The sequence below is a fragment of the Perca fluviatilis genome, chromosome 11 (genome assembly GCF_010015445.1).
Source record: "Perca fluviatilis chromosome 11, GENO_Pfluv_1.0, whole genome shotgun sequence".
NCBI classification, from domain to species: domain Eukaryota; kingdom Metazoa; phylum Chordata; class Actinopteri; order Perciformes; family Percidae; genus Perca; species Perca fluviatilis.
The window spans coordinates 21,211,475-21,233,168 of NC_053122.1; the positions used below are offsets into that span (position 1 = coordinate 21,211,475).

At 40.0% G+C, this 21,694-nt stretch overlaps 1 protein-coding gene across 1 annotated transcript in view; it reads right to left on the reverse strand.

Annotated features, from left to right (window-relative positions):
- Nucleotides 1–2,191: 2,191 nt before the first annotated feature.
- LOC120568841 (obscurin-like) overlaps nt 2,192–21,694 on the reverse strand; it is a 54,711-nt gene continuing 35,208 nt past the window's right edge. Inside the window, 36 exon segments of the mRNA XM_039816564.1 lie at nt 2,192–4,753; nt 5,435–5,477; nt 5,667–5,760; nt 5,939–6,068; nt 6,175–6,277; nt 6,484–6,651; nt 6,822–6,935; nt 7,053–7,230; nt 7,322–7,480; nt 7,585–7,749; nt 7,907–8,023; nt 8,291–8,450; nt 8,547–8,717; nt 8,800–8,876; nt 8,987–9,187; nt 9,488–9,627; nt 10,409–10,465; nt 11,678–11,776; nt 11,920–11,972; nt 12,086–12,119; nt 12,292–12,510; nt 12,629–12,727; nt 12,832–12,864; nt 12,993–13,190; nt 13,400–13,521; nt 13,634–13,715; nt 13,867–14,040; nt 14,043–14,117; nt 14,420–15,763; nt 16,306–16,335; nt 16,598–16,888; nt 17,186–17,458; nt 17,562–17,837; nt 18,072–18,338; nt 20,742–21,014; nt 21,215–21,481. Of these exon segments, the coding sequence (XP_039672498.1) occupies nt 3,634–4,753; nt 5,435–5,477; nt 5,667–5,760; nt 5,939–6,068; nt 6,175–6,277; nt 6,484–6,651; nt 6,822–6,935; nt 7,053–7,230; nt 7,322–7,480; nt 7,585–7,749; nt 7,907–8,023; nt 8,291–8,450; nt 8,547–8,717; nt 8,800–8,876; nt 8,987–9,187; nt 9,488–9,627; nt 10,409–10,465; nt 11,678–11,776; nt 11,920–11,972; nt 12,086–12,119; nt 12,292–12,510; nt 12,629–12,727; nt 12,832–12,864; nt 12,993–13,190; nt 13,400–13,521; nt 13,634–13,715; nt 13,867–14,040; nt 14,043–14,117; nt 14,420–15,763; nt 16,306–16,335; nt 16,598–16,888; nt 17,186–17,458; nt 17,562–17,837; nt 18,072–18,338; nt 20,742–21,014; nt 21,215–21,481 (7,406 nt within the window). The 3' untranslated portion in view covers nt 2,192–3,633.

The window sequence follows — 21,694 nt, forward strand, 5'->3', positions numbered from 1 at the left end:
TGATAAAAAAGTATTGGTATAGTTTGTTGGAAAAAGTGATTAAAAAGTCATAGTATAGTATTTCAAAAAAGTGATAAAAAATTCATAGTATAGTATGTCATAAAAAAGTCATATTATTGTTGAAAAAGGTCATAGTATAACATGTTGAAAAAAAGGAAAAAAAAAAATTGTATATTTTTTAAAAAAAAAAAAAAAAAAAAGTCATAGTTGGACATGTCGAAAAATGGATAAAAAAAGTCGTAAAAAGTCATAGTATGTCGAAAAGGTCATAGTATAGTACGCCAAAGAGTCATAGTATTTTTTTTCATAAAAAGTCATAGTATAGTACACCATAAAAAGTCATAGTATAGTATGTCATGAAAAGTTATTAAAAAAGTCATAATATAGTATGTTGTAAAAATGTCACAAAACTTTCATAAAAAATTCATAGCATAGTATGTCTAAAAAGTCACTGTACAGTATGTCGAAAAAGTCATAGTATAGTATGTCGAAAAAGTCATAGTATAGTATGTCGAAAAAAATCATAGTATAGTATGTAGTAAAAGGTGATTTAAAAAAGTATTAGTATAGTTTTTGGAAAAAAGTGATTAAAAAGTCAAAGTATAGTATTTCAAAAAAGTGATGAAGTCATCGTATAGTATGTTGAAAAAAGTCGTAGTATAGTAAGTCGAAAAAAGTGATAAAAAGTCATAGTATAGTATTTCAAAAAGTCATAAAAAAAGTCATAGTATACTATGTTGAAAAAAGTCATAGTATAGTAAGTCGAAAAAAGTGATAACAAAGTCTTAGTATAGTATGTCGAAAAAAGTCGTAGTATAGTAAGTCGAACAAAAGTGATAAAATAGTCATAGTATAGCATGTTGAAAAAAGTGATGAAAAAGTCATAGTATAGCATGTTGAAAAAGGTGATTAAAAAAGTCAGGGTAAAGTATGTCATATAAAGTCATAAAAAAGTCATAGTATAGTATATCATGAAAAAAAGTCGTAGTATAGCATGTCATAAAAATGTTGCAAAAAGTCATAGTATAGTATGTCACAAAAATGTAATACAAAATTCATAGTAGTATGTCATAAAAAAGTCATAGTATAGTATGGCATTAAAAGTCATAAAAAAAATCATAGTTTAGTAGGTCATAAAAAAGTCATAGCATAATATGGCATAAAACGTCATAGCATAGTATGTCATAAAAAAGTCATAATGAACTCCTTGGACTTGTGGCAGTGGATCGGCAACTAGCAGGGTCCAGTCTTACTGGACCAGAATTTCCTTGCTCTCCTTGGATGTCTCATCCACACACTTCTTGTAGTAGACAACCACAAATTTGGAGATGAGCTGACAGATAGCATAGATCTGTACAACAACTGGATGGATAGGCTGTAGAGTCAGAGAGTAACTGTATTCTCTTCACTGTAATCAGGGTGTGATTAGGAGGCTTTCTTATCATATTGATGTTTTTAATATTAATCATGGTAGTGATTTTAGTCAAAAAATTAACAGACTTCAACTTTAATGCACAAGAAAACAACACCCCAATACCACCACAGCAGCAGCTGGAACCTCATAGTGTAATGTGCCATACATTTGGCATAGTATAGAATGTCGTGAAAAATGTCATAAAACAGTCATCGTACAGTTGGCATAAAAAGTGTTGTTAAAAAAAATCATAGTATAGTATGTCATAAAAAGTCAAAGTATAGTATGTCATAAAGTTTTATAATATAATATGCCATACAAAGTCAAAGTATAGTATGTCATAAAAAGTTTCATAATATAGTTTGCCATAAAAAGCCATAGTATACAGTATGTCATAAAAATGTAATAGTATGCCAAAAGGTCATAAATAAGTGATAGTATATATAATTTCATTTGGTATGTTTTCTTTTCCATTAAATGAAAATGATTAAGTGGATATAAAAAATTCCACAAACAGTTATTTCTTAAAGTAATGAGTCGTGCAAATGTTCATCATACTTATTAAGCTCCGTGCAGTCCTGGGGTTTGCCATTCTACAATAACCAGCTCTTATAACAATATCTATGTTGTGGAAAAATATGATGTATTTCTGAAGTCCATTAAACATCCAGCAGTAACAAGACATTGTCTGTTAAAACTTAAATAAATACGGTATGTTACAATACAATTATTAGAATGTGTGCTATAAATAAGAATTGTGAAAGAAACTGGCCATAGTTATTATTTGCAGTACATCTATTTATTAACACTGAGTACTCAAACATGTTTCCCAAAAACTACACATGTACAGTACAAGCAATTACAATCGGTTAGTGTTTTAATATTAATACATAACATGATCCTTGTAGCTGACTAAAAGACCTTTAAAAGCAACACAAACACCACAAATCTTTAAGTGAACAGTTACTAAATTGTAGTCACTTTTTGAATTGAAAAGGTAGTAAATTCTGTGAGCTCAAGTACTTTGCACAAACATTTGCTCGCAATCAAATACAACATTACAGATCTGGTTACACTGGATAAACACATTGCCTTGGAAAAGCAAATACATGCAGTCACTCATCTAAACATCTATCACTAACATATGACTGACCCTGTGATATCCTGTGAATTCACAGGTGATTTCACTGCATTGACATACACAAAAATGTCTGTAAAGCTGAGCATAACATTCAATTAATGGTAGAAACATCTGTTTCACAATAATAATAAATGACACACAAATGCAGTCAAACACAGAGATCTGATGTGAAACAGGTTCACCTTCCACATGATCTGCTTGTAGAAAGGCCATGTTTGTTCAAGCTGCTCACCAACAAGTTATTCACAAATAACCAAAGTAGTAGAGAACTTATCTGTGATTTTGCCAAACTGACTATATTTTGACCGCACATCTTTGATGAAACTTAAACAGCCCAGGGACCACAACGATCACCAACGTTCTGTTGTTAATTGTACATCATCAGTGTTGCATATTTAAAGGAACTTATAGCAATACTGAACTAGAAACATGACGTCACTAATAGTCATTAACTCCAACATTTGCTGCTCCAGGAATCTAAAGCACTGCTAAAGTGCCAAAGGTAACATTTCTAAAAAGTACAAAAGTGAAACCGAAACAATATATATACCTAAATATACTGTATAACTATTTGTTTATGTATATATGAGTCATCACTAAGGATAATGCCTGGATCAGTTAATATTGGTGCGTCAAGGTTCATGATTTTGTGAAGGTGTGTTGAGGTGAAACACGTATTTCTTTAAATACAATTTAACTCAACAAAAGACGATGACATTGTTCTTCAGTAAAATGTCAAACCTTAATTTCCTTTTTTTCTATCCACCATGTATATTGTACAACACATTTTCCATATGTCATAAAGCAAGTGTAACAGAGCAGGTTGGGACTGATGCATGCTTACAGTGACATATTTTCCAACTCGCCTAGTCTAAAGAGGCCATCTGACTCTAACCATTTGTCAAGAAAAAGACTCAGAGGATGAGCCTATTTTCTGAAAGGCAGCTTCAAAATGGAATGGTTTGTCAAATGCAGTAAATATACTTCAGGTTAGGATATGTCTTATTCCTCATGTAAGTAGAAATGTCCCCATTTAAGACTAAGAGGGTTTGTGGTACCAGATTAAAATTAGTTGCTACTATTGGTTCTGATAAAGGTTATCACTAATTTGAAGAGTGACTGGGTTGCCCACTGACGTGTAGCCGTAGGTCTGAGTTGACACTTTGGTTTTAAAGCTCCGCTGCCCACCTTCAACTCTCTGCACCTCTGAGCAGTATGAAGGCTTCACTTCCAGTTTTGCGTGGCTCACTTGGATGGGGACATGCCTTTCCGTCCTGGACTGGGCTCCGCTGGCTTGGGGGACGGCAGATGAGAAAAGGCTGCTGGAGAGATGATCCCTGAAGCGGCTGAAGAAGCCGCTCCTCTGCCTCGGGACCACGACAGGCCGCCCCACGTTGAGGAGCACCGGCTGTCCCACTGTGGACCCGCCGATCTCCCTTTGGAGCACAGAGATCTCGCAGGGCTTTTCCGCAGCAGGGCTGTGGGTGCTGGAGGAACCGTAAGTCTCTCCTTCTTCTGGGACGTAATCCTCCAAGTCTTCGAGGGTCAGAACACGGCCTCCTTGTGTCAGAATCTTAGGCTGCTGCTTTCCAAGTGAATTGTGATCATCATCATCTTCATCATCAGGTTCAAAGATGACGGTTTGTTCATCATCCAGGTCCTCGCTGTCCTCTCCAGCTGGAGTGAGGACAGATGAGAGCTCATGTGGCTCTCCAGTGACTCCAGAGACAGAGACAGAGGAAACATTACCCTCCTCTTCATCCCAGGAGAGCGGCTGGCTGCTAACGTCTCCCTGCAGCTGGGCCTGCTCCACCAGCTTGTTGTTGGAATTGTTAGCGTTTGGGTTTTCCAGCGGAGACCTTTTGGGTCTGGAAGGAGTGGCTGCACGATCAGACCCTGCCGGTGAGATACCTCTCCTCCTGGGCAGCCTGGGAGATTTATTGACCTTATACTCGATGACCTCCTCTACCTCAACCCACCTGGGCTTGCTCTCCATGGCCCTGGCTCCAGCACCCTGGGGCTCAGTAACATAGAGGGTTGGGATGGTGGTCTTTCTTGGAGTGGGCATCCTCCTCGGCCTGGCTGTGGGGGGCTCTGGGGTGGAGGTCTCCGAGCGGTGGGCTCCAGCAACAGTTAAGCCTGGGGACTTGTGCCTCCTCATACGTGGGTTCTTCACCACAGTGGTTATAGTCTCCTCACTGGAGTCAAGAGAAACAGACAACACAGACAAGATTAGAGCTATAGACAAAGAGATAGCAGGCTGCATGCAGTTTTGACTCCGATAACTGAAGCTGGTGGGCTTACACCACCCCTCATAATCCACCAGTATAAGTGACACTGAGTTATGTAACTAAATAGGAAAAGCTGATGCCCCAAAACCTAGAAAGGAAAGTCTGATGTCAAGTAAGCGCATCCCACATACCACCATAAGCTTGTTGCACTGCCTATTGTGTTGCTACAGTAAGACGTGTGGGATTGAAATACAAATGCTGTGTGAGGAGCTGCAATAACAAAGTTGTTAGTTAAAGAAGACAGCACCCTGGTGAAGACAGCCCATCCTTTCAACATCCTTGTGATAGAATCATTTGCACTCAGGCTTTAAATACAACATGACAATGCATACACAGAGCCATAGAGAAAGAGAAGTACACACACCAAATTGCCTTTAAGTCCATTTTATCTTTTAGCAAGAAATATCTACACAGCAATGGCAAAAATCAAACACTGAGTGCATCTGTATCAAAAAGTAACATTTCTTACAGAAGTACTGTAATTAGGACCTGTAATACAGAGACAAAATTGTCTAGAGGATGATCTGAAGTACAACCAGGCAACAGACATGCTTTAGATACAAAGCTAATTTTAGCTTCCACACTTACATGATGATGGTTTTCTTTGGTATTCTAGTCTCCTGCTCAGTAACTATGGGGGAAGCAGAACAAATGAGATTTAACAGACAAAATGAGAGCATTTATTTAAAGTAAAAAAAAGAAATCCCAGCTAGAGTGAAAGACGCATCAACTCCTTGTGTGTATTTAAATCTGCATTAAAAGAATTATTATTCAGAACCTGAAAAAGGTGCATATTAGTGCATAAAGTCAGTGTTCTTACCTTCAATAGTGATGGCCTGCTCACCAGTGCGAGACACAGCAGACAGTGGAACTAAATCAGCAGCACACTTGGCACTGCCCAGACGGTTGGACAACTGGCAAAAGCAGAGAATATATTTTTAGAGTCTTAAAGAGCCAAAGATGACTTATTGTTGCTAATTGATATCAACCGACTTAGAGTTAACGTTTATACTTTCCCTTCTTTACATATTAGTTTAAATAACACTATAACAAAGTTTGTGAATCAAGTATGATTTTTGAATGTCAACCAACCTCACACTCATAGTGTCCCAGGTCTCTCTCTGTCAGGTTTTTTATTACCAAGACCAGAACCCCACTGCGGAGCTCGCTGTAGGTCTGATACTTTTCCTGGTCAGTCAGCAGCCTGCCATCCTTGAACCACCTTGACCGTAAACACAGCCAGAGAAGAGAAAAAGAGGTTAACACAATGCAACAGAAGTTTCAAAGGACCTCCTGAATTTACTTAAAATGTTCTGCAAATGTCATACCTGATCTTGGGGTTGGGGGCGCTCTGTATGACGCAGGTGAACTGAGCGTCCTCACCAGCAACAAATGTAGCATTCCTCATTTTATTCACAAAACGAGGAGGCACTACAAGAAATATGTCAACATATAGTACATGTTTGAATAATAATATCTAATTAAAATAAATTGGCTTCACAAAAATGTATTACTTAATTCCAAAAGGTCTTTAATTTTGGCCAAAGTACAGTGTGACAAATTAGTGATGTTTTCTGTGTTGCATTATAACTAAGTATAAATTAAAGCATTCACTATTACACTGTTTTGCCACTTACCCTGTACAGTGATCTTGCCAAGAGTGCTGGCATTGCCAGCCGAGCTTGAGGCAAAGCACATGTACTGGCCGGAATCATCTGCTGTCATGTTATCCAAGATCAGTGTGCAGGAACCATCAGGGTCCTCAATGATGATGTGATGAGGATCTGCCTCCACTGTACGTCCATCTACATCCAACAAGTAAACCACACATTGATGAAACACATTTGGCCTCAGATACGGTTTGTATACAAAAGTTAGTCTGTCACTCAGTGATATGTGCCATTACCTCCCCTCTCCCCTTGTCTATGTATTGTCTAATAGAGCATATTACTCAAAAAATATGCAAATGGCATACCCTTATACCAAGTGATGGCAGGTTTGGGTACTCCAGTGGCTTTGCAGGCCAGCTTAACAGTCTGTCCCAGCTCTGCTGTGCAGTTTGCCAGAATTTCATCAAAATCAGGAGGACCTGTAAAAGGAGATTAATTACGAAAGGTGGTGTTTGAAAGTAGGAGAATATCAAAATATATTTTGAGTGATAAAAGAGAGAAAACAGTTAGACTGTGTGTGTGTGTGTTTCACTCACTCCATGCAGGCATGCTGTATCGCTGCTGCAGTTCTCTAAAGTCTCTCAGCCATGAGTTCTTGATGTTAACAGTTCGGGCCTGCAAGGTGTATTTCCTCACAGAGTCCTCGCGTTCATGCCAGATCTCAAAGGCACGGTCATCACCCTCCACTGTCTCATTCACATCAATGTTATTCAACTGCAACGAAACGAAAACATCATTTAGGCTGCTGATCAGGAAAGATTACGATAAAGAAGAAAGAAATGTGTGATAACATTAAAAGTCTTACCTTCATCATGTTCTTAAAGACATATGCTTGTGTATTAGTGTTGCTGTCTCTCTTCGGTTTGCAGATTATACAGTAGTTCTTAAACAGGAAGACGTGCCGGTGGTGACCTCTAGAGGACGTCCTAATTCCTGGAGCCCCTTCCCACACTTGGAAGGGTCCCTGGTTTCAAATCAAAAAAAAAACATACAGAAAAAAAATCAAACAAACACAATTATGCCTATAATCAGTGTACCAATCAGGAATGTCAGAGTAACTCCACCTACCTGTCTCATTGGCTCTCCTAATGCTTCCAGTGTGGCAGGATAGTTCTCGATCATGGAGATATGATGGGTATTCTCAGAGCGCTGAGGGAGCGCAGACATCATGGCATAAGCTTCTTCCAGTAGGCAGCAGTTCTGGCCATTTTTTGCCTTGTTTCGGATGAGCTCCTGAAGATGTTGGAGAAGAGATTTTGATAAGAGTGCGGTGACAGTGATGCAGCTCTAAAACCAAATGCCTTACACATGCGAGTGCTGTATTCCTATCTGTAATGCAGAGAATTGAACCTCATTAGAGTGCACTCATATTGTGTGTCAAAGCTGTCACCTTGAGGACGGCCTTGTACTTCTGAATCCTCTCCAGTGGCTGTTGGAGGCTGGCGTTGATGCTGCGTACAGGGGGATCTGCAGGGTCTGCACTGGCTTGTACTTTCTCTGTGTACTCCTACAATGTAACAAAAGGAAGATTTTTTTTAATTTAAATACTTATACTGTTGCAGAGTCCTGTCACAGTCACCCTAAAGACAAAGTATTTACAAGGTAGCAAATACAAGTATATAGTAGTAAGTTACAAAAGAAATTACAGCTTTAAATAGGCTGGCAACAAATTTGTAATAGTATGGTAACAATGTTAAGTTTAGGATTAGAGTGTGATGGACTTAGGTTCTGACACACTGCATAACCCACAGTACCGCAAAAGTTGTGGTGTTACCTTAAAGAAGCTGTGAACAGCCTTGTCACTGACAGCAGATTCAGCCTGACTCTGACCGACAAGATACTGGAGGTACTTCTCGAAGCCGTCCTTGTTCTTCAGGAAGCACATGGCTACATCGTCATCTGTGTCACAGTCGTTCAACTTTGGGAGGAATGCCCTAACAACAAAATTGTGGGGAAGTTAATGCACTGAAAATCTCACGGTTAATCTCACTGTCTTTAATTAAATCTTTTTACAGAAGAGGTGAGCTCACTTGCTATGGAAGGCCTTGATATCATCAATGTTCCTGAATATGGCTTCCTTTTGGCTGCTGACATCAGGCGGTGCATCAGGGCTGTCTGCATGCTTCATGTGATGGGATGTAAAGAAGTCTACTTCTTTTACAAACTGTGATTCACCATTTATCAGGTCTTGGATCAGTTGGCTAGGGACATGGTATAATAGTTGGTTATGGTACATCCTTAATTCCAGTATTTGGTAAGTGAGTGTAGACATCTTTTACTTACAATAATTTCCTCTTGTATTCACCCTCAGACACCTCCTCTACACTTGTCTCTGGAAGGTCACTCGTATCAGCAGAGAGCTGGAAGATTACACATTTTTACGATTACTCTAAAAATGTTCAAAGGCGTCAAGACAATGAATTATTAAAGGTTATGTTGGTGGATCAGTGGCTTTATTTTTAAGACGTACTTTGAGTTTCTTGTCCAGGTAGGCAGGTGAGACCCAACCTTGGCGGGATGGTGTAGTTTTGGTGGGTTTGGTCCTGACTAACCATTTGAGTGGATGAGCTGAGTCCAAAACCTCAACATACTGTCCCTCCTTTAGAGAGATGGATTCTTTGCTTGCTTTGGTGGGGTTGTAGTCAGCCGTTGCCACATAGATGTCAAACATCTGTAAGAATATGACATTAGAGAGGGATCTTTTACTGGCCAGTATGAACAGGATGAATGATTACACCAAGCACAAACATAAAAAAAAACATATGGGAATGTGAATATTGTTTTAAGACAGACTTGAAATAATGTGAATCTATCATTTAAAATGTACCGTTCAAATCTGTACCAGATGACATTTTTTAAGTGGTACCTGTTTAAGGGTGTCTTCCCCATATTTATGACCAATACAAAAAAATTGTTTATAGTGAAACATTCTGGCCAACAAAATATCACACTGAGAATATCTATATCTCACCTCTCCCCTGGCATCCCCCTCATCAGACTCAGAGGAGGAGTCAGCAATGAGGGAGGGAGGACGAGAGCGACCGTGATGAGGTGATGGAGAAGGAGTCTTGGTCTCATCATCACTGTCAACACCTGGTACGCGTAATGAAGCTGGGGAAGCAAGGACGGAAGACAGGTCAATTGTGTGAAAAAATAGAGCATGTACCATTACAATAATCTATCACTCTTTTAAACTTAATTTTCACTGTTATGTACCATGGTTAGAAATGTCCATACTTAACTTCGCTAGATGAAAAGAAATAAGTGTTTGGCTTGAATTTGGTAGCAGTTATTAGTGCCCCGTTTGTCAGAGCCCGGCTGAGGCAAGACCAGTCACATTTAAAGCACTAACTGACACTGTGCTGGCATCTACTGGTGCTTTATTTACTTGGTAATGTTCATCCAAACATTTAGAGGACTACCCCTATATATCGTTTTAGATTTTAGTTCAAACTAATTACATTTATTCGCAATGTAAAGAAAAGAAAAATGAAAAAAATTCCACAACAATCATTTTACTATAAATGCTTTGCTGTGTGTTAGTATTGTGGCAACATGCAAGAAAAAGCTACAGTACAGATAACGCTTATTATCTGAGCTCTCCACATGGTGAGCATGTATTCCAGCTATAAGTTGGTGAGACTTCGTAGTCATTTAAAAATCATGTTGAAATCCATTTCAATTAGACTTTTTAAAAATTATAATGCTAACACAGGAAAGGAGGACACTGTTGTGGCTGCACCTTCAAACATAACGCATGATGTTGTTGGTGTTTGTTTATCCTGTGTGTAAAAGGACTCTCAAAAAGTTTTTCCACAAATCATCTGTATGCATAACTCAATGGGGGAAAAAAGTATATTAATTGTGAATCTGAAGCACTTGGGATACATACTGGTAGTTTTGGGCCAAGATTTCATCCACTGGAGCACTTCCTGATTCTGTAAGCTGTCTGAATAACAAATTAATGATTGGATGAGCATTTAATTGGTTGGACTTCTAAACTGATGAATGTAAAGGTGGTAGAGAAATGTCTGTATGAAGCAATGAGAAGACATATACTCATGGATGAAGCAAAACATGCTGAAAAACAAGCACTGACAAGAGCAGAAAAGGAACACTCAAGTTTGGTGTCATCCTCAAATCTATTGGAAAGTGAATTCTAATTCAAGAATTGAAGTGTTTAAAAACTTTAAACAACACTTTCAAAATTCTTGAATAATCAGAATGAATTCACTGAAACTAACCAAACCTGACTGCCAAGTAACAAAACACTAAACTGAAGCACTGTATCCAACATAATGTGTGGATTACTTTCAGCATCTTTAGCATTAGTAAAAAGCAAAGCCATTAATTGCAGCCTGCATGTCTCAAATGCAAATCAGAAGATTACTGCTCAGTCTAATTTAGCAAAGAGATAGGCAACCTGCAGATTTGTATTTCAACCACAGACAACAGCGGTTGATTTAAGAGATAGGGTTTCCCTCTGGGTGAAGGCGTCCTCACCTTTTATATCACCTAGTAAGGTGTGGAACGAAAACCTACAGTATATCGTTTCAGGGATCATTAGCCTTGGTTGCCTATCTCTGACCTACAGTATGTTATCTGGTCACAGTTAGCTTGCCGCATTTATGATGAAAGAATTAATAATTTCGCATACTACATGGAATTATATGTCATCCCACTTTAAGAACACAGGTACCTATCAGTACTGGGTAATAGTTGTACATGCAGGTTTAGTGTTTACCTTTTTACAGATAGCCAAAGTCCGGAGCTGGAACATCTTCCTGTGTTTATGTGTCCATATAATAAGCCCAATGGGCTATCTACTACTGAACTGAACGCCTAAATGCTGTCAAAGCTTAATGGGGGCTGCAGTCAAATGCCAACTAAATCATTGCTTTATCATGGTTTAAACGACTTGACTAAGCCTGGTTATGTTACGCTAAACTTGGTTTGTCGAAACACTTGAATTAACTCAAGTTAGGCTTCTTACCGTTAACATCTGTCTGAAATGCCACCTGGATATATTTTAACATTATTAAATATAACAGTACTTCTAGTAGAAAGTACCTTTAAACTGAAACTAGAATTTCTTTCAAATTAAAATCAACTAATTGAATATTGAATTGCATAGACAGAATGGTCCATAACATACACTTACCTTGGGTAATCTTTGCTGATACCATTTCAGTAATCTGGGAGGTGAGTTTCATGAGGAATTCCTCTGTACCTACTTCACCTAGGTAGGGCATTTTACCCTCTTAAGGGACACAAAAAGAGGAAAGAACAGCATAAATATTGCAGTATTTATTACTACAAATAATTAATGTTACTATAAATAACAGACAATACTTTATATGCTACTATAAACAATATTCCAGTGTATAAGGTGATATGTCTCACCTTTTCCTCTGCCAGCTTCCTCTTCTGGAGGACTAACTGTAATTCCAAGAACCCTGAGGAGAATAAATGTTACAATGTCCCATATGCATGTATTTAAAAATGTACTGTACAAGCCTTTTTGATGTACAATGACATTCTGAATCTGAAATCTCAAAGAAAAACTTACTCTGAGGCTTTGGTCTCTTTTTTTGGTTGTGGTACTAGTAAAAAAGGGGTAGATACATACGGTAATTAATAATTACAATCACACTAAGGAGACAAAGTAAGGCGTTAAGAAGTTTTCACTCTACTAAGTGTCTACTAGGTTATGAATAAACTCAAAAGTCAATATAATTTCTATATAGAGTGTCTAGATGATTTTGCTTTCCTTACTGTCATCAACCTCGAGGTGGGCAGTGCAGATGGACTGTCCTGCTCTATTTGTGGCAATGCAGGTGTAGGTGCCAGTGTATTCTGTGCCCACGTCCATCAAGATGAGGCTGTGCTGGCGCCCAGAGCTTGCTATTTTGTATCCCTTGGTATCAGCCTTGATCCACAGGACATCTTCCATTGATTCCTCCTTTAGCCAGGAGACCATAGGAGGTGGAGAGCCTGAAAAGTAACATGGAGTAGTGAGAATTGTTAACACAAGATGAAACGTTTTGGAAGTCGATAGATTACTGTAGGCATTAAAGGATGTTAAAACAATCACAGAGTAACTTAAACAAACCTTCTACTTTGACAGAAAGAGTGATGCTGGCTCCTTGTTTCACCTTTCTGTTGCTGAACCTTTCAATGAAGCGGGGTGGCACCAGAGGCACCTTGGGGTCTGTGAAAATATAGTGTAAAAACAAAAGCACAGTCACTTATAAAAAATATTATTATATCTACTAAAGTGCCTGTGCCAAGTTTGTAGGATAAACATGTAGTTACCTCTTTTATCTTGTGGCATCATCTCCCCTGGACCTGTTGAAAAATACAGTTGTTACTGTATCTGTAAATATCTCAATACATTTTTAAGATGAAAGTAATTACAATTTTAATTTATTGTGCGCTTTTTATGTAGGCAACAATCCAGGTGTTTGCATACATACTCAGAACTATCAGGCGGGCAGAGGAGTAAGCAGAACCAGCTACATTGCTGATGTAAGCAGAGTACTCCCCCATATCTTCTTTCTTCACCTCCAGGATCTCCACTCCATGAACATCTCTCTGTGTAAGCAACAGAATCCTTTCTGAAGGTCGCAGAGGGTGGCCATCTTTGAACCAGTATACTCTGGGTTTGGGGAAGCCTGAAAGACGATAGGTATTTCAGAAACAACAATCCTTAGTCATAGGCAATTTTCTGTGGGTTGACTTCATTTTTAAGAGTTACAATTAGCTGTTATTTGGCTGCCTCAAATTAATATACTTTTAATATTAGTTAATGAACTTACCCTTTACCCGTTTTGTTGTTTGTTTTTATAAATAAAAATGAAAATGTTAATCACAAAAAACTTACCCTTTACTTTGAGCTGCATCTTAGCAATAGGTGAACCTGGACTGACATGAACATCATGAAGCTCATCCACAACTTGTGGTAGCTGATCATCTTCAGCCACCGACTCAAATGTCTCTGTTTCCCTACACGAGGGGAGAACAGCACAGCTCAGGAATTCAGTACTTAATCATATTATAAAATGGATTTTTCCACATATTTTTAAACACCATAAAACACCATTCATAGTAAATATACCTGGACATGTAGCCCTTGGCACTGACATAGGAAGATGTCTCAGTGGCATCAGCAGCAGTGTCATAATCTGAGCTGCAAGACACTGAAAGAAAAGATTAATATACAGCATTAAACAGTGTTCAGTGAAATCAGCGACAATGTGTGTGTCGATATGTACATGTGATTGTGTAATTTTGCTAGTCTTGTGAGAACCAGTTTGACTGTGTGCGCGCATGTAATGTATGTTTACTCACTGTCAACCCTGAGTTCAGCCTTAGTGGCTGCGATGCCGCTGCTGTTTTCAGCTGTGCAACGATAGACACCCATGTCAGTGGGCAGCACAGTGGTAATGATGAGTTGGTGGCAGCCCTCCTGGTCTTCATTGATCATGTAATGGTCATTCTCCTGCGCAAATTTTCCCCTGTTTATACCACAGGAATCACAACACAGTCAAAGCTGACTGGATAACCGTCTGGAACATCTGCTTTGTAGCCTGTCAAAACGCCTATTTAGCAAAAAAGTCAAGAATCATCAAAATTTTTAAATATCACTATAAGCGTTCTTCAACAACTAAAGGATGTGCATATATGTTTAATTGGTAAACTAATGAGCAAAATAATGCAAGTAGAGCAACATCAAAATTGTTAAGACGTGGCAGTCTTCCCTTGTATGATGAAGAATATCTTTGCAAAAAATATACATGATGTTGTCACAATACTGATACTTTTTAAAGTTATCTATCGATGATTTAGAAAGTGTATACAAATTGTACATTGATCCTAACAACCACTTCCATGTGTTTCTTACCGTGGGCTCCAGCCAGAAAGGCAGGAGGCTGTCTATCTTGTGTGGGGGTCTGTGTACCATCTTGCGTGTAGCCCATCTTTCTAATTCGTAGCTCCACTTTGAGAAGCCCTGCCTCCAGGATGGTGGTCTCCACAGGAACACCACTGATTGTAAACATCTCCTGGAACCTCTTTGAGGCAACCTCAGCCTCTGCCCTTGAGTCAAAGCGAATGTAGATGAAACTGTCGTCCTCCCGGTAAGAGTGGGGATCTGGAGGACCAAGGTCTCCCTCATCTGCGCTGAGAAATGGTTCTTCCTCAACATCTGGTGGGAGACGTGTGCGCAGCAGGCGCCGGAGACGTCTGCTTGCCTGCCTTAGTGACTCATCCATCTCACTTCCTGAGGAGCTATCAGGCTCGCTGTCGGCACTGTAGCCCACGGTCAGTGGCCGTCGCCCAGATGATTCTCTCGCCGTTCCTACTGTGACCTTACCACTATGAGAAGTAACTCCAAACTTGTTGGTGACCTCACAAATGTAAACCCCAGTGTCCTTTGTGGTGATGGCAGGGATGACCAATGAGCAAGTACCGTCATTGTAGATATCAATATGGTGGTGCTTGCCATCGGTCAGTGGTTCTCCATCCTTTAGCCACCGCACTTTATCAGGTTTACCTTCTGCCACACATTCTAGATGTATGGTGTCATTAGGTTCTTTGGTCTGGTCTTTAAAGACCTCTTTAAAGACAGGGCGCATGTCCCTGCGGGCTTTGAAGCCCTTAAAGGCAGCTTGAATCTTAATGGCAGCATCTCTGAGCTCAGGCTCATCCTCTTTACTGATCTCCATGATGTTACTCTCCCCTGTAGACACCTGTTTTGCATCTGTCTGCTGAATTGTGGTTGTTTCCACTTTAGTCTGCTGCACTGATTTCTGCTCTGTCATCTGGAAATGTGCAAAGAACCTCTCAGTAGTCAGTGTCTCTGCCTCATTGGTCGCTGTAACAGTAGACGTGCTGCTCTTCTTGAGGTAGGAGACAAGCGTTGAACCCCCAGGAACAGACTCATCCTCAGAGCTGGTGTACAATTTAGACTCTGTCTGCTTCTTAGACGCAATGGCCTGCTCCTTCTCTACTGATTTTATCTCCACTTTCTCTGAGGCCTTCAGCTCTTTCTGTCCTGATTTTTTTTTACCACCTTTACCGTCCTCCTCAGGTTGTTCAGTGATAGGGTCCAAAGTGGGTTCTCGACTCATGCGCCGTTTCTTGGCCGATTCCTCCCATAGCTCATGGACATCACCTTCTTCAGCAGCTTCTGGAGGCAGACTGGGTTGCCCCATTATCTCAGTCTCAACCTGTTTTGCCTCTTTACCTATAACCACAATAATGGTTTCAGTGTTACTATTTTGTTATAAAAGTTACTGTCAGTACCCACACAGCACAAAACCTACTTGTGATGCCGGACCCTATCGACTAAAACTCTACTTATTCCAATAAAAAGGAAAGGTCTCTGCGCTTCTGCAGACCACAACAATCTGGTGCAACCAAGGCAGGACACAACAGTATAAAATAACAAAAAATTGCCAGTGCAACACAGATACTTAATAGTTTTATTTCTTTTCGTTTCGATGTAAGGTTACATCTTCAACAGAGGACTCTGATGAAGATGTAACCATACATCGAAACGTTAGTCACTGTAGTGCACCTTAAGAAATAAAACTATTAAGTAAGAAGACATCTGTGTTGCACCGGCAATTTTTTTGTTATTTTCTACTTATTCCAATTTAGCATGCCAGACATTCCTGAAGGCTTAAACTTTAGTTTGAGAAGGATACATGTGCAGAGATGTATAACCACAGTAGAACTTGCAGGATAAATACAAAAAACCTACACAACAAACACACAATGTCTTACCTGGGCAGATTGCTGGCTGAATGGGTGCCTCTGTGTAACAATGAGAAAACAAACACACACATCATAAAGCAGTTTAGTAAACATCTACATTTCTCTACACTGCTATTATCATATCATCTGGTAGAACACTGCAAATTTGTAGAGCTGTCTATATATGACCACACAATAAATGTTATTATTTTAACTAAATAATTGCACACTGAACTAAGCCAAATTGCAATAAGCAAAACGCCTTGGCAAACAAGCACACTCAACTAAATTATTTCATTTAAAAACACACACATCCACTCACCAAGCTGCACAGTCTGGGGCAACTCAACAGGCTCTCCAATCCCAGCTCTGTTGATGGCTGCCACTCTAAACCTGTAGCCACTCCCTGGGATAAGATTTTCAACCACAAACTCTGTGTTGCACACAGGTTCAGAATGACATGGAAGATAGAGAGCACTGTCTACCAGCCGCATCTCCACCCTGTAGCCCAGAATGGGACTCCCTCCATCATGTAGAGGAGTGAACCAAGAGAGGGTGACAGACTTGTCTGTCTTACTGAGGACCTCTGGGTCCTCTGGAGGATCAGGTACAGCTGTTGTGAAGGAAATAAGCAGGTGTTACATGCATGTATGAACAATAATCAGAACTACACAGATTACAATGTTACAGGTGCAATGCAGAACACATAACTGGAATACCTGGTAGGTGGAATGATAGTATAATAACTTAGAAAACCAGGGTTATGTGTGTATTCTTCAGATTTTTCTGTAAATTCAACTTTAAAAAAATGTCATCCTACAAACACAGGGCTTTAAAAAATAAAGATACAAAAAGTTAAAGATTAAAAAACATAATTAGAAAAGTCTACATAGCTTCTTCAAACACTTACTGATGATCGTGAGCTTGGCCAAAGAGAGAGCATCTCTAGCAGCAAATGTAATTTCCTGCTGAGGCAAAAGAGGTGCCTTTCTCAGGACAAGGCGATAAGAACAGCCGTCAGCCCTCGTAGCCCAGAGGTCACTGGACTTAATCTCAACGCCATTAGCATACCAGGCTACTTCTGCTGAAGGGACAGGCTCGGTGAGCTCAACACAAAACTCAACCTTCTCTCCCACTGCAGCCACCTTGTCCTCAAGGCCCTTCACAACATCCAGCTGCCAGCCTTATAAGAAATTTAAAAAATATGTTGTCACATTATAATGCATAATTCAGGCAAGATAATGCTATGAATACAACTTTTGTGGGTGTTCATTAGCATGACTCACCTTTGACAGAGAGTTGGGCAGATGTGGATGCTGTGCCAGCTTTGAGGGTAACTGTGCAACTGTCTTTCACTCGCAACTCTTTCAGCAGGAGCAGATGACGAAGACCGCTCTCAAATGTCACAATCTCAGCATTAGGGGATTCCTTCACCGGTTTTCCATCAATGAACCAGTGGCAATCTTTGCTCTCAGGACGAGAGAGGGCACACTCAAACAGCGCTTCCCCTCCATCAAAGGTTTCTACATTCTCCAAGCCCTGGACAATGTGAATGGGTTTGCCTGTAGAAGACAAATGGAAAAATTAAGAAAGAAAGGACGATAAAAAAAAAGATTTTAAGAAGACGGCAATGTTTAGGAAGTCAAATAATTTGGGATTTGTCAACAAAGGGCACAAACTTTATGATGAGCTGTAATTGGTCAATTTATCTGACCACATACACTAACTATAAGATATGAGGGAGCAGAGGAGACTCCCTAAAGGTTGGTGCTCTTTCCATGTGGAGGGAAGCTCACCTTCCACATAAAGTGAAGCGACCGCACAGGTCCCCTCTGTCTCACAGGAATATGTGCCCCTGTCCTCAGCGGACGCATGGCTAATGTACAAGCGAGCCACATTCCAGTCCTGCTCCACTACCACCCTTCGGCCATCAGGCTGCAATGGCTGCCCGTCTTTCTTCCATTGAGCCTTGACTGGCCTAGAGTACTGGCAGATGAACTCAGCTGGTTGGTTTTCGAGTACCCAAAGGTCCTCCATCTCGCTCACCACTTCAACTGTGGGATCTGAGGTTGGGGTCAGGGGTCAGAGGTTCAGGGCTTGGCCATAGATATAAAGATAAGTGCACCGCATGATGAATGACATACGTATGGGCTTTATAACCCCCAAAAGCATGTTGAAGTGATGTTCATGTGTGAATGATATTATTGTGTTTTTGTGGATTGTCCAGTACAAATTGTATGTGCCATTGAAACAGCATCTTAAAATATATATAATGCCCGCTTTGACCACTTTATTGTCCTATGTGAGCTCTAAAAAATCATTAGGGGGTCAAAAAGCCCAACCGTCAAAATTCAGGATAATGGTCACAATCAACGGCAAGACGTGCTGGCAGCTGGTGAGAGAGGAGGGAGTGAGACGTGGATAGAAATGCCAAACTCATAAGGTAGGTGTATGGAGGTTAGAAGTTTTAGTGCTTAAAGGTTAGGGGCAGGGCTTGGTGTGATAGTGGAGGTAAATGGAAGGTATTCAACAGCAGCCAGCCTGCATGGATGGGTGGAGCAACACTTTCCTAACATCACCAGAACCACTGGATGTAATCTAATCCACTGAATCCAATCACCTAATTTGTTTATTATTCATTATTTACATTACCAAGCGACACATGAACTTAGGGCTGCACATTAAAACATATAATAATCACGATCACGCTTTTAGCTTCTACTATTAAACTTAAACAGGGGCCACACCACAGGTGCATGGTCTGAAACAATGACTCAAGGGATCACAAATCACAGACGTATGTTTCCAGCATGCTATGATCAACTAATCTCTTCTTCTCAAACAGCACTGCATAGTTAAAGGAGATTAACATTCAGCAGTGTTCAGTGCATCTCTGAAATTCAGCTGACAATGTGGAAATGCTGAAGATCTGCCAGTGACGAAAGTGGCATGATCATTCACAATCCATGAATATACGTCCTATAGGCACTGCTCGTTCTTTATAAATACTGTACCTTGAACGGGCGACACTTTTAAGAAAAGACTTGGCCAAATGGAGCCAATGATGCCAGCAAATTGAATAGAAGTTTTATATAGAAAGGTAGAGGGAATTCTGAATCGGGCTTAAGAGGTCATTTATATGATTTTATTTTACATTGGTGCATAAACATTGAACAGGAAATTGCGAAACAGCAGGGAGACATCAGTGAACAAGCAGCAGCTCCCAGTTAGCCACCAGGACTGCTAGCTTTAACAATAGAGATTGACCCACCCGTCAGGAAAACTACTGGTGGGGGATGATTAAGCCAATGGGTAATCAGCGGAGCCAAGGGTGTTTAAACGCAAAGATTGCATGTGGAACAATCATTTTTGTCTGATTAGTTCTGCCTGGGTTCAATACAGCCTTGAATCTGTTTGCAGAGACTAATACTTCATAGAGAAAACCACAAACATCCTCACAAGAAAACAGTTGACAGCTGGGTGAGTGTTTATGTAACCTGCTACACACGCTAATGGTCATTGACTGTAGCTGGGCAATGTAACGACACGTAGGTGAGTAGCCATCCATCCATCCATTCCCCATCCATCCCTCCATTGTCACATTCACATGTACATGCAATTTATAATTGCTAATTAACCTAACCTGCATGTCTTTGGACTGTGGGAGGAAACCTACGCAGGCACAAGGACAACATGCAAACTCCACACAGAAAGGGCGACATGTGCAATTGTCCAATCGTATTTATATTTTCAAGAAGACATACTTATTGCATGCCACACCTTATTATTAATGATAAGATTTGTCCTTTACAATTCATTATGTTTTTCAAAAGTGAGAAACATAATCGTGATTATCATTGATTTATTATTTTAGCAGCCCAACATACAGCACATAAGAAGGACTGTTTGAATTAAAACTTTAAGGTTGAATATTTTTTCCAGACTCTTCTGACTAGTTTTTTATGTTTGGGTTTAGGTGTTACTTTGTACTATAAAAGGTTGCTGTGGTGCTGCACCCAGTTGTATGTTTTGGTTGTATCGAAGCATAGAGCATGGAACTCTCTACTGCATTATTATTCTTATTAATGAAATGAGAAACAATGCTGCTCATGCATGATGAAGCACTGAAATGTACAACTATACACCATTAATCTATTCATGAACTTCAACCCTTTAATGGAACCCTGCAGAAAACATAATTCATGGTATATTTACTTACGTTCTTCAAGAAGAATTGCACCAACTTTTATTTGGTTAATGCCAATCCAATAGAAAGGAAGATTTGGTACATTTTAGTCTCCTGTGCTTACTATTAAAATTATGATAAATAATGATAATAAACCTTGGATTTAAAATAAGCTACACATACTGTGTTGGCAGTATTTGAAATGTAGAATATAAATTCTGCAGGGTCTATAACAAGATACTGCTTATCTCAGTCTCTATTGAATATATTTATATAATACCTTTGACTAAGAGCTTGGCTGATGATGTTAAACTGCCAGCTTTGAACGTAACAGTGCCAGAATCATCTGTGGCCAGGTTCTTTAAGGTGAGTGTGTAGATGTGGCCGTGGCTCAGCCCATTCTCACTAAAGGGGCTGTTCTCCAGCAAGGTGCCATCTAGCCACCACTGCACCTTGCCAGGTGCCCTACCAGACAGTTGGCAAGAGAAGGTTGCCCATTCCCCAACAAAGACGTCGACGGTCTTAAGACCACACACAATGAAGACTTCTTTCACTGTTGAGTGAAAAAATACATACACTGAGCCTCTAACTTCCTCATTATCAGCATTAGATCAACGTTTCTAACGAAAAATGACACCATGCAACACACCTACTATTCTATTTATAAGAATACATTGTAGAATACAGTAAGAATTAAACGAATACGCTTTAAGTAAACCTGAGGACAGACAAAAAAGTATTGAAATAGGCTACCTTGCACTGCCAAAGAAGCTGTGGTCAGTTGGTCTCCTGCATCACAGGTGTAGTAGCCACTGTCCTCAGGCTCCAGGTTCCGAATACAGAGCTCTTGAATGCACCCCTCCTGCCTCATCTCATACTTCATACTGGGCTGGAGGACAATGCCTCCTTTCCTCCACTCGACACAAACACCTGGCTTAGAAAGCTCGCAGCATAGGGTAACATCATCCCCCTCTATGGTGTCCTGATTCTTGAGCTCTTTGTGGAAAAACACTGGGGCACCTGGTTAGAATTTAAAATGGAAAAGTTCGGCATCAGATGTCAAGGTGGAATGTTTGGCATCAGATAGTTGAGACAAGACAAACATCTCTGAGGGACTTTAGACAAAAGTTTAGCTGATGCACAGTGATTCCAGACTGGGTGTGGTTGAGGGAGTGGAAGTTCAAGAATATTTCAGCTGTTAATTTCAATCCTATCTCAGTCCACATTCTTCAT